This window comes from Gigantopelta aegis, chromosome 10 (assembly GCF_016097555.1).
Source record: "Gigantopelta aegis isolate Gae_Host chromosome 10, Gae_host_genome, whole genome shotgun sequence".
Lineage (NCBI taxonomy): Eukaryota > Metazoa > Mollusca > Gastropoda > Neomphalida > Peltospiridae > Gigantopelta > Gigantopelta aegis.
Window position 1 is genome coordinate 69,028,908 of NC_054708.1, and position 12,989 is coordinate 69,041,896.

The 12,989-nt window shown below is 38.3% G+C and overlaps 1 protein-coding gene across 1 annotated transcript in view; it reads right to left on the reverse strand.

The window, feature by feature from the left end:
• Nucleotides 1–248: 248 nt before the first annotated feature.
• The window catches only part of LOC121382639, a 28,016-nt gene continuing 15,275 nt past the window's right edge, over nucleotides 249–12,989 (reverse strand). The window contains exon 3 of the mRNA XM_041512172.1: nucleotides 249–1,340. Coding sequence (XP_041368106.1) covers nucleotides 617–1,340 — 724 coding nt within the window. The 3' untranslated portion in view covers nucleotides 249–616. The remainder of the gene's footprint in view (nucleotides 1,341–12,989) is intronic.

The following is a 12,989-nucleotide window of genomic DNA, read 5'->3' on the forward strand; positions in this document are numbered from 1 at the left end:
CAGCGAACCATACCAATACGTACGGGGTGGGTTATTAGTCTTCAATTTTACATTAAAAATTATTTATTTATTTATATATAAAAAAACTAAATCAGTCTTTAGTTTTACATTACAAAATATAAAATAAAACATGTTTTAAGGCATTCGTAATTCACACGAAACATATATACCCTCAGGATAATTCGGAATGTTTTCAAATTATTTTTAAATCACTGGCAGGATTCTGCAAGTAAGGTTTTGATTGGTGGAGATGAGCTCCAACTGGCTGGTTTTAGATCCACATGTAATAGTGGAGCTAATTTTAATTAGATTGAACATTTTAGTAAAATCTACTAAATAAATAGTCACAATTTATGGACTATAGTAAAGTTAGCATAAAGGTTTTGGAATATGCTACATCCAACCCTTGTAATTTCCCACGGCAAATGGCAATGCCATGGAGATTGCCATGGAGTTTTTCATTGTCTGCAGGGCATTAGATTTTGTTTCCACTGCTTGGTTTGTTGTTTTTTGTTTTTTTGCCGTGGACGTTTTTCTTAATTGCAGGGGATGTACATCAATTAGAGACTACAGTTATTAGCTTAGTTACATACATTAATTGTTCTAAGAACAGTCATTAGTCGTAAAATACATTTATCTGCACGTCTTCCTTTATTTCCACACCACTGCCAGTTAGTTTATATGTGTTGTCCAACACAATTTGTCTGACTGTCGTCCTCGAGAACTGTACAATTACAGGGCGTTGATTCCTCACTTCATAGACTCCGAATCGAAAAGCAAAATCCAAGTGAGACTGTTTCAACCTCGAGTGTAGCTTTCGTAATAGGAATACAACATCGTTCCAAACATCGTTATCGATATCAACCAGACCAAATATCACCAGACAGTTTCCATCCTCAATTCGTTTCCCTGAGGAATTAAGATCTTTAAGGAATTTAAGGTATGCCTGGTTTACAACCTTCATCTTCTTATGTGCAGCCTCCATTTTGGAGAGTTTCTCTTTGAGAGTAGCTAACTCTTCCTTTCTGCGTTTTTCTTCGTTAGTAGCAAACTCGCGTCTCTTTAATTCTTCATCTCTGTCCGAATCTGTATTTTCGTTTAGCTGTCTTTTTCTTTCAGAAGACTCGCTATGCAGACCTACTCCCAAATCAGCACCAAATCCTTCACTATTATACCCAATTCCGCCTCCAACCACCACCGGTCCAGCTTGTGCCTTAAAGCTAATTCTATTCCAGGACAGTCCAATGCCAAATTTTAAAAATCCGAAGAAACTGACAGTTAGAGAGATCCCTGGTGGTTCTCCAGTTATCATTTCCGTTGAGTCCGAGTAGCTTGCGACCCTTGTTAAAAAAACAAACAAAACAAAACATGCAGCTATGAATGTGTTCAGTTTCCGTGGGTCTAAGCATGTATGCGATCGTTACTCACCTGACAAAAGTAATAATCACTCCCTGAAATTTCGCTCCATGAAGAATGCGCCAATTGAGAGCTATGAAACATTCAGTCACGTTCCGAACAGGACACGAGGAATCGAAATATCCGTGTTTATTATAGTCTAGTAAATTAATGTGAGTTATAGTTTAGTGTTAATTGGTGATAGTTAAAACTCGTAATAAGCTAAATTATATGCCTGCTGGTTATCAAAGGATTTGTATTTCATTGTGTATATTTATTATGATAATAATTGACTAAAAGCATGTTTATTCATTATTTATATATATTTGAATATAAACATTTGTTGTCATCAAAATTTAATATATAGTAAAACAATTAAAATATATCAAACATAGAATTGAAAGTATATATTTACAAACGTTGTTTTGTTAATTTTAGCCTTTTGCACAATGCACGAGTGCTCCGAATTTATGGTGAGCATGTTTCGAAGTTTCCATGGTATATGAATATATTGTTATGAAGTTTTACTAAGAAATAAAGAACTAAAACCTATTTTATGTTTGTTTCTTCAGTCATTTACATAATGCTATTCTTGTAAAAAAAAAAAAAAAAAAAAAAAAAAAAAAAAAGAGACTACCGGCGAGGTACATGATACGCTCGTCAGGAGTTTGATGGAAAACCATAGATATTAATGCATGTGTTACGAGTATGATTCGATTCTAATTTGGGAACATTTTTGCAATGGCATTGAAGAACTGTTTCTTGTTGACCAACTACTGATGATACTGTATCCATTGCAAAAGGTGCTGTCTGATTAATGAACATATTGTTGTTTATTAGAAAGGAAATTTTGTTTATCATGGGTACTCTGGTGACAAATTTATATTGACAGAGAAACAGTTTATGTATGTAATGTTAACAATACAGAACCGCCACGAAATTAACATATGCATTGTGATTTATTTGTATCACAGTGACCTAGTAACTGTATATGGTACACAACCACCCCCAGTTGTATGCAATATATAATCCAGAAAAGGATATACTGTTATGTACAGTAGACCTTGAAAAGTAGGTCACAGTGTCCTAGTAATATTACGTGACATACCGCCATCCCAAGATGTTCCTACATGTGAGGTTTGATGGTCCTGTATGCATCTGAATGCAAGATAAAGTCCAAAAAAGTATTTATTGTTATGTGCAGTAGACTGTGAAAAGTAGGTCACAGTGATCTAGTAATAGCACGCGACACACCGTCATCCCAAGTTGTTCCTACATGTGAGGTTTGATGATCCTCTATGCATCTGTATGCAAAATATGACCCGGACAAGAAAACGTTAACAGACGGACGGACGGAAGTACAGACGGACAGACAGACGGACAACACCATACCATAATACTTGACATGTTCTTCATGACATATTATTGGAAGATATATTACCATTGCTACCAGCAGCTGTGGGATATATAGCATGTTTGTCTGTATGTAAGTCTCTCTCTCTCTCTCTCTCTCTCTCTCTCTCTCTCTCTCTCTCTCTCTCTCTCTCTCTCTCTCTCTCTCTCTCTCTCTCTCTAGGTTTACTTCAAAACGTTTGTTCGTATAATTGTGTAACTACATCAACAAATCTTTGGAGAATGTTTAGAATTGCTCACAATTACGGCGGCTAAGTCAACTGTTGAAATGTTGTTTTCTACATTTTATCAGGAGTAAAAAAAGTTTGTTTTATTTAACGACGCCACTAGAGCACATTGATTTTTAATCTTATCATCGGCTATTGGACGTCAAACATATGGTCATTCTGACACTGTTTTTAGAGGAAACCCGCTGTCGCCACATAGGCTACTCTTCTTTACGACAGGCAGCAAGGGATCTTTTATTTGCGCTTCCCACAGGCAGGATAGCACAAACCATGGCCTTTGTTGAACCAGTTATGGATCACTGGTCGGTGCAAGTGGTTTTACACCTACCCATTGAGCCTTGCGGAGCACTCACTCAGGGTTTGGAGTCGGTATCTGGATTAAAAATCCCATGCCTCGACTGGGATCCGAACCCAGTACCTACCAGCCTGTAGACCGATGGCCTGCCACGACGCCACCGAGGCCGGTGTTTTATCAGGAGTAATGCCTAACATTGGAACCCATGCATATAATACAAATTATCCAAGAAACATGAAAGCAATTATTGTAATTATGGTTTACAACTAAATTACTTTCGGACTTTATTTTCATTTATCGGAGCAAAATGCATACCGAAATGTGCCTTTCCGCATACAGCAAAAATAACACGTTTACAATGAGAATGGCTGAGAGGTGATTCACTGTGCAATCTGATTAAAATTAGCTCTACTGGTCTACCAGCAGATCTAACAGCATTGCGTGGACTCCCATGTCCAGGTGACATTTCATCTATAAATAACAATTTAAATATCGACCAATTACACTTCGCCTTTTATAGCGTTATTCGGGAGCATACAAATTCCAAAAATATCGGGCGAGACTATTTATGCAATAGGCGAATTTGTTGGTTTGTTTCAACATTAAAAAACAGGGGAAAAGTGCAGTGATGAACTCTGGATTGTAAAGTAGTATAAACAGATTTTATGGCTATACCATCACGAGGTTGTTTTTTTTCGTCTTGAAACTAATTTTATATAACATTTTATAGTGAAATTAGTTTCCGGCATACTTCGTAATTCACCCGAATCATTTCGTATACTCACGACATTATTCCGAATGTTTTAAAATTCTTTTTAAATCACTGGAATGATTTTGCAAGTAAGGTTTTGATTGATCGAATGAAAGGTCAACAGAACATGTTGAGCTCCAACGGGGTGCTGTTAGATGTAATAGTAATTAACCAGCGGAGCTAATTTTAATTAGATTGCTCACTGTGGACATGGCTGATTTGGTATTTGAGTAGGTAGATGGTTCACTATGGACATGGTAGTATATTGTAGTATTTACTTATTTTTTGTGTCTTCGTTAAATTTGTCTAGTCTGCTTTGAACTTGCCCCGTGTCCATGTTGGTGTCCCCTACAGTGTCCATGGACATATGTTTACCTTTATTAATTTTCGTCCTCGAGTACAAGCGGGGCGGGCTGTAACACACACACACACACACCGGTCCACCTCATTTCCTACGGGCCTGTGATGTCGAATCTGTTCGCCGGTGTTATAATTTTTAAAAAAGTTTTAATTTTTTTGTTTGGCCAATAAAATACGACATTACATATATGCTATTTGATCCATGCTAAGTCTATTAGTATGTTTTATGATACCTTTCCATGTGCTGCCACAAGTTTTGGGGCAAGTAGTATATTGTAGTATTTACTTATTTTTTGTGTCTTCGTTAAATTTGTCTAGTCTGCTTTGAACTTGCCCCGTGTCCATGTTGGTGTCCCCTACAGTGATTTTAAATTTCATATTAATGAATATATCTTTCCGACTTGGCAAGATGATTGGGACTGTGCGGTTGCAAACAAACTTCATTCTGTCACGCCAGTCCTGGGAGTGGCAGTCATCCTACAGGCGGTGCAGGAAGGATGAAGTAGTCTTGTGCCGTGCCCGCATGGGCCATACATATTTGACACATTCATGTATTTTAAAGAACGACCCCCCCCCCCCCTTCTTCAGTGTGAACACTGTCAGTGTACACAGACTGCGCGCCGCACTTTGGTGGAGTATGATCATCTCAAGCCGACAAGAAATGATATATTTGGCAACAGAAATGTTTTAAAATCTTTTAAACTCCATCCAGAATTAATTGTAAAGTTTTTAAAACACTTCTATACAAAGTTTTAAAATATACTTACCTTGATTTATGTATTATATTGTACTTCCGCCCCCCCCCCCCCCCCCCCCCCAGCTCCTTACACAGTGGTTTTACGTAAATATATAAATAATGTTTTCATATACTTACCATTTGTGACACCCAATAGCCGATGTGTATTTTTGTGCTGGGGCGTCATTAAACATTCATTTGTTAAATCGGTCAATGATAATAAAATGTGCCTACAAAACTATGTTTCATTGTATGTTCATCGCCGAATCTACCAACGATCCCAACTATCCTTTCGTCTGCGAGCTGCTTTATTAAATAATTGTGTGTTGCCGTGATTTCCAAAAGCTGGAGCTGTTGTTGTTGCAGATGTATTCTCTCTAGCACCCATTTACCTTTTCATCCACTAACTATACCAATATTACCTGTAAACGTGTACCGCCGATTTGACCAACGATCACAACGATCGCGGGTTACATGTCGTTTACGAACTTTGTTAAATAAATGTGTGTTGGCGTAATTTCCAAACGGAACATGGTTACAGGTTTTATCTGAAGTTGTTGTTGTTGCAGATGTATTCTCTCTAACACCCATTTACCTTTTCATCCACTAACTATACCAATATTACCTGGAAAGGTGTACCGCCGATTTGACCAACGATCACGGGTTACATGTCGTTTACGAACTTTGTTAAATAAATGTGTTTTGGCGTGATTTCCAAAAGGAACATGGTTACAGGTTTTATCTGGAGTTGTTATTGTTGCAGATGTATTCTCTCTAACACCCATTTACATTTTCATCCACTAACTATACCAAAATTACTTGTAAACGTGTACCGCCGATTTGACCAACGATCACAACGATCGCGGGTTACATGTCGTTTACGAACTTTGTTAAATAAATGTGTGTTGGCGTAATTTCCAAAAAGAACTTCGATACAGGGGCTGTTTGTATTACAGCTATATGTATATTTTCTTTTCCTAGGACTGTCTTGTAGATCTCTCTCTCTCTCTCTCTCTCTCTCTACTGTTGTTTGTTTTTTTGTGTGACACGTGTGTGTATAAATTTTTTTCAATGTTAATCCATACAATTTGATTTGGGGGAAATATTTCGGGGTTTTTTCATTACTATTATTATTATTTATTTTTATTTTTTTATGTCAAATATATTTATATGCTAATTTTATCCATTCAATTTGATTTGGGAAAACACTCCTTAATGAAATATGCCTTTTTTTCACCAGTATCCATACATGCACACACTAGTGTGTGTTTATACCGCCAACTTTACAAACGATCGCCGGTCTGCGATATGCTTAATTACATAAATGTGTTTACGTGATTTGCAAAAGGAACTTAGGTTACAGGTTTTATCTGGAGCTTTTATTTTGCATGTGTATTCTCCTATAGTTGTACCAATATCATTATACATGTATGTTTACCACCGATTTGACCAACGATCACGAGTCGTTTCTTCTGCGAGCTGCTTTGTTAAAGGGACAGTCCTGAGTTTTCTGCAATTTTTAAGATGTTATCGACTAACAGACTTTTAAACGATTGTGATTACATATCAAATATATTTTTCTGCATAAAATATTAGTGGCTGTATATTAAACGTGTTTCTGACCGTTCTAATATTTGTACTAGGCTAAATTTCATTTTATTTTCTAAAAACTACTTTTTCGTACGTACGAAATTATTTGAAGACAAAATCCAGTTTGGGCTTCTTACAAATATTGAGATGACCAGAAACACATTGATTATACAGACACTGATATTCTAAACAAGAAAATATATTTAATTTGTAAGTTTAATGGTAGAAATTTTTTATTAGTCGGAAACATCTTGCAATGCAGCGAACTCAGGAATGTCCCTTTAATATGTAAATGTGTGTTGGCGTGATTTCCAAAAGGAACTTTGATATAGGTTGTATCTAGTGCTAGTGCTGTTATTGTTGCGGACCCGGTATAGTCCCCCTGTTAATTTGATCCATTCAATTTTATTTTTGGAAAACTTCTGAAGATTTATTTCATCCACGCTAAATCTTTTACTGGTTTATAATATTTTGATTTATTTTCTTTCTTTTTCTCAGGCGTTACAATAAATACAAAAACTAAATAATAAAAGACTACAAAGAAGAATCTGGTATATTTTGGGTAAAATTCCATGTCATTCCCATTTTTATCCAACGCTATATTACTATCAATGGAATAAATGTTAATATCCTAAAAGGTACCGACATAATAGTCCTCATTCTCCCACTTTTCCAGTTACTCTGTTCAGAAGACCGGAAATGTGACATTTTAACACCTGGAATTCAAACGTTGCTCAGGGAAGCAGCTTCAGACCGTGAAATACATTTATTTTCATCTCTCACCGACACCATGCCCCCCACCCTCTCCACCCCTTTCAAATACACTCCGCGGTCATTGTTATAGGCTATATCCCTCCCCCACCCCACCCCCCAAAAATCAAAATAAAATATCTCATATCTCCACTTCAATTTTATTTATAAATATGCCGCGCCCCCCCCCCCCCCCCCCCAATGATAGTACATACCAATGCCTTAATAGCTGGAACGAGACATAATCCCACTGGCGGGGATCGACACGATTCTAGACTTAAATGAATGCATCCGAGCAAGGCACACGACAATTTCATCCTTCCTACACCGGCAGTAAGAGGACTGCCACTATTCCAAGATTGGATTGGCAAAATGAAGCTTGTTCGTGGCCGCACAGTGTTTGCAATATCAAAGCAACAGATAAAAACAACAACAAACAAACCAAAAAACAACAACCCAACAACAACAAAAACCCACCCCGTATTCGAAATCCCGTTGTCAAACTTGTTTTTATGTCAGTCTGCATCTGCACGTGTATGCAGGTGTTCATGTGTATTGCATCGCAACCAGGTGTACGTACATGTGTTCTTACCATCTCTCCATACAGACCATCAAAGCAAGTACAAAGCTACACAGCAAAGAGCCATAAAACCATATTGCGTAATGTGTATTCAGTTCAAAGAGCGTGCATGTTCATGTAAAGTACGTAATTCTACAGTATTGTTCTGCTGGCTAAAGCTTCGTGCCTGTGTTAATGGTTATGTAGTAGGAGGAGAAGGGGAAATGCGATGGACTGAAATATGCAATACATTTAATCTAATTCAGTCAAACAAGTGTACACTTGATTAAAAGTTGGGCACAAATTTAGAGGGTTCACCAAAAATAAAAATGCAGACAGTGGTCTCAAATTTTGTTCGTCAATAAGAACCAAAATTGTTCTGAATGTGCAATTTAAATATCACTTGACCTGACTGAAATTTTTAAACCGAGTGCTTTCATAATCAGGTTAGGTCAGGTCATAGGATTTAACGTGCACATTCAGAGCAATCTGTTTTAGCGCACACCTGTCATGGGCACAGGTGCCGGCTTCAGCTGGCTCCTCCGTCCAGGACAGGAAAGGGTTGTGGTGAGTGGGAGAGGGGGCTGGCACGTGTAAGAGAGTAGCACGTCCAATCGGTAGCAGGTGGAGGTGGTTTTGGTGGTGTGGCATTTGGAATATCCCGTAGGGATTAAGCCAAATTGAATGTAGGAAATTTGACGCATTTTTAAAAGGTCCGCCTAAATGGAAATGGGGAGCTATATATATATATATATATATATATATATATATATATATATATTTGAACTTAGTATGCCGAGTGTAGCTCGTTACTGGGACCTAGTTAGTGTTGAGATGTCTCCCCAGGTTGCCCATAGTGGCCCTTAAAAGGGCCTGATCTGTTCAGAAAAGGAAATATTCACTTGGTTTCACACACACACACACACACACACACACACACACACACCGATTGCCACATTCAGTAAAAAATTTAGGCATTAGGACAAATATTGTTAAAATGGCAACTGATTCAAAATTGTAAGTACAAAAATGCTAAATAAATTTAACAATAAAAGTGTACACAATATTTCAACTCAATGTCTTGAGTAATTGGTTGAGTGCTCACTTGCGGTGCTTGGGTCGCAAGATCGAACCACCTCGGTGTATCCATTCACCTGATTGGGGTGTTTTTTCGTTCCAACTAGTGCACCACATCTGTCAAAGGCTGTCATATGTTTTCCTGTCTGTGGGAAAGAGCATAAAAAAGATCCCTTGCTACATTAGAAAAAAAAGTAGCGGGGTTTCCTCTGATGACAACGTGGTGTTTGACATCCAATAGCCTATGATCATTGTATTCTAGTGGTGTCATTAAACAATACACTTTAAAGGGACATTCCTGAGTTTGCTCCATTGTAAGATGTTTCCGACTAATAAAATATTTCTACGATTACACTTTCATATTAAATATATTTTCTTGTTTAGAATATCAGTGTCTGTATATTCAATGTGTTTCTGGTCGTCTTAATATTTGTAAAAAGCCCAAACTGGATTTTGTCTACAAATAATTTCGTACGTACGAAAAAATCTTTTTTTAGGAAATAAAATGAAATTTAACATAGTACGAATATTAGAACGATCAGAAACACGTTTAATATACAGCCACTAATATTGTATGCAGAAAAAATATATTTGATATGTAATTACAGTCGTCGAAGTCTCAGGAATGTCCCTTTAACTTCTAACAATATAAAGTACAGATAAATGTTCATAAAAGGTAAATTTTTAAAGAACACCACAGTAAAAACGAGTAATATATACTACTCAAAAGAATTTAAGGGTCAGACGATATTTTCGACATTATTTTCTGAATGTCAATTATATTAGCTAGACCATAATGTCACGCATGGTATTGTTCCATTTTGACGAAAGTGGGTCTAAGCAACCCATAAATGAATTAAAATCCACTGTCATTGACACTGTCGACTAGTTCTAATAGCGAAAACATGCTTACATTTGCACGTAAATTAGGGCGAAAGCGAAAGGTCTGCTAAGTGTCCATAACTTGCGTTTTCACAAAGCGCTTCATTTGCACGCTTTGCACGTGTATTCCATGTTCCCAATGCTGAATTTCCGTATAATTGGAGCTTGCCTTCGTGTACGGTGCACACTCCAAATTCGACAATGGTACGACTTCAACTGACTATCGAAGATCGAGGAAGGGCTATTGCTTGGCTTCAGGATGGCAATACGCAAAGAAATGTTGCTCTGAGACTTGGTGTCAGTCAGAGTGTCGTTGGCCGACTGTGGCAACGGTACCAAGCAACGAATTCTGTTCGGGGGCGGCATCTCTATCCACCACAGGACCCCCCTCTATGTGGTGGATGGCAATCTGAATGGAATCCGCTATCTGAATGAGATTATCCGGCCGTTGGTTCTCCCAGGCCTTCAGCAGATTGGCGGCGGGGCAGTTCTGCAGGATGACAATGCCAGACCCCACCGCGACAGGGTGGTAACGGACTTTCTCAGACAACAAGGTATCACTAGGATGGATTGGCCAGCATATTCGCCTGACTTGACCCCAATAGAGAACGCCTGGGACGAATTAGGCAGGAGAGTTCGGGATAACCATGCCCCTCCGGCCAACCTTCATGATCTGGGTCAACTTCTTATGGCAGAGTGGCAGGCCATTCCCCAAGAGTTCTTCAGACGTCTGATCAACAGCATGAGGCAACGATGTGTCGAGTGTATTCGCGCCAGGGGTGGATTCACACACTATTAAACGAATGTTCTAATGTGTCAAATCCATGTTTGACAACCTTCAACTTTGACAGCATGTCATGTGACTTTCTTGTATACAGTGACGTTTATTTGTGTGTTTTTTGTAAATATGGAACAATAAATAAAAATGTTGGTGTAGTAAACTACATCATCAATCTAATACACTCTGAAACTTATTTGGTTATAAATTTTTGACCCTTAAATTCTTTTGAGTAGTATATATAAACAAATATGATGTACCGGCTTCGGTGACGTCGTGGTTAGGCCATCGGTCTATAGGCTGGTAGGTACTGGGTTCGGATCCCAGTCGAGGTATGGGATTTTTAATCCAGATACTGACTCCAAACCCTGAGTGAGTGCTCCGCAAGGCTCAATGTAAACCACTTGCACCGACCAGTGATCCATGACTAGTTCAACAAAGGCCATCGTTTGTGCTATCCTGTCTGTGGGAAGCGCAAATAAAACATCCCTTTCTGCCTATCGTAAAAAAGAGTAGCCTATGTGGCGCCAGCGGGTTTCCTCCAAAACAAATAGTGTCAGAATGACCATATGTTTGACGTCCAATAACCGATGATAAGATAAAAAACCAATGTGCTCTAGTGGCGTCGTTAAATAAAACAAACTTTACAAATATTATGTAGTAACACGAAAATAATTGCGATTTGGCTTAGGCCACATAAAAAAAAAAGTTGGTTAGCGTACTTTTTTTTTTAAAGTTTGGGGAGGGAGGGAGGTTTTTTTTTTTTTTTTTTTTTCTTTTAATACTTTCCATGTTTTATTGATGAAATAGACTGCTTTCTCCTCAAAATGATTTTATTTCTTCACTCTTCTCACAGATTTACAAACATTGCCCAAATCACTGTGAAACAGGGTTTGAGTGATGTTTACAGTGCATTCAATTTAGTAAATCATTGCTTTAATACCTGGTCCCAGGTGCCTCACCTGTAGTAGATATCCTGCTACGTGACCCACTTCTAGTCTACCTGGGACCAGGTTAGACATGATTTACTAAGTTGGATGCACTGTATTATGTCCTAGCTCGTCAGTGAAAGAGAATCCAGCATGACATGGGGAAACAGCCCAACACAATGCCCTTGGCACCTTGAAACTATTGAGCATGTTGAACATGATTTCTGCCACGCTTTGGTACTGGCTTTGCAGTGCAAATGTTACATTGCAAGCCGGTGAAACTTTCGTCATGTCAGTTTTACTGGGGCCGGCGAATACTTTGACAAAAGTACCGCGTGTATCGTCAGGCAATGGCTCCCTATTCCCATCATACTTGCCGTCTGAGAAGTTCGCATAGAAGTCCGAGATTGTAACATCCAACTCGATATTGCACGCAAACCAGTCCTTTACAGTCTTGATAGAGCCCTCACGGACTACTACTGCAATCACAATAGGCATTTCAAGCCGATTTTTATATCACAATCAACATATAAGTTCCCCGACATACTACTCTTGAAATGATGACGTCAAACACAAAAACACCGAGGACGTTTACGTAATACGTCTTGCAGAACGGCGCCAAATTTGCATGTGAAAAGATCGTTTTTGATGATTTGTTTCAAAAAATAAAAATAAAAAAAGTTTCGGATCGGGTGTGTTTCGTAGGGGCGGGCGGGGACGCTAACCGACTTTATTTTTGTATGTGGCCTTAAATGATAAAACGTTCTCAATTTCATGTCGGCTTTTTCTTTGACCTACAAGCCCAAGTCAAAACTAAAACAATGTATATTTTTCAAGCAGCTCGTGCGTCTTGTATCAAGGACAGTTCTAACAGATTGTCTGGGTCACCATAATGGATTAAGTACTAGCCAGTGCGCTGTTCGACGATTAGTCTTCGCAATAATTATTATCTTTTGGATATAAATTAATAAATTAATTGTGCTAAATAATACTAACTACATTTTTAGGGGTGATTTTAAAAAGTCAATGCAATAATTTGAATAAACAAAATCATGGGCTCCGTTTCTTTGATGTCTGATCTCCCCGAGCAGTATGGTCTAATCGTGTGTGTGCGTGTGTGTGTGTTTGAGAGAGAGAGAGAGAGAGAGAGAGAGAGAGAGAGAGAGAGAGAGAGAGAGAGAGAGAGAGAGAGAGATCAGATGACGTCACACTGTTGCAGCATGCCACCTTCATTGTATGTGACAATC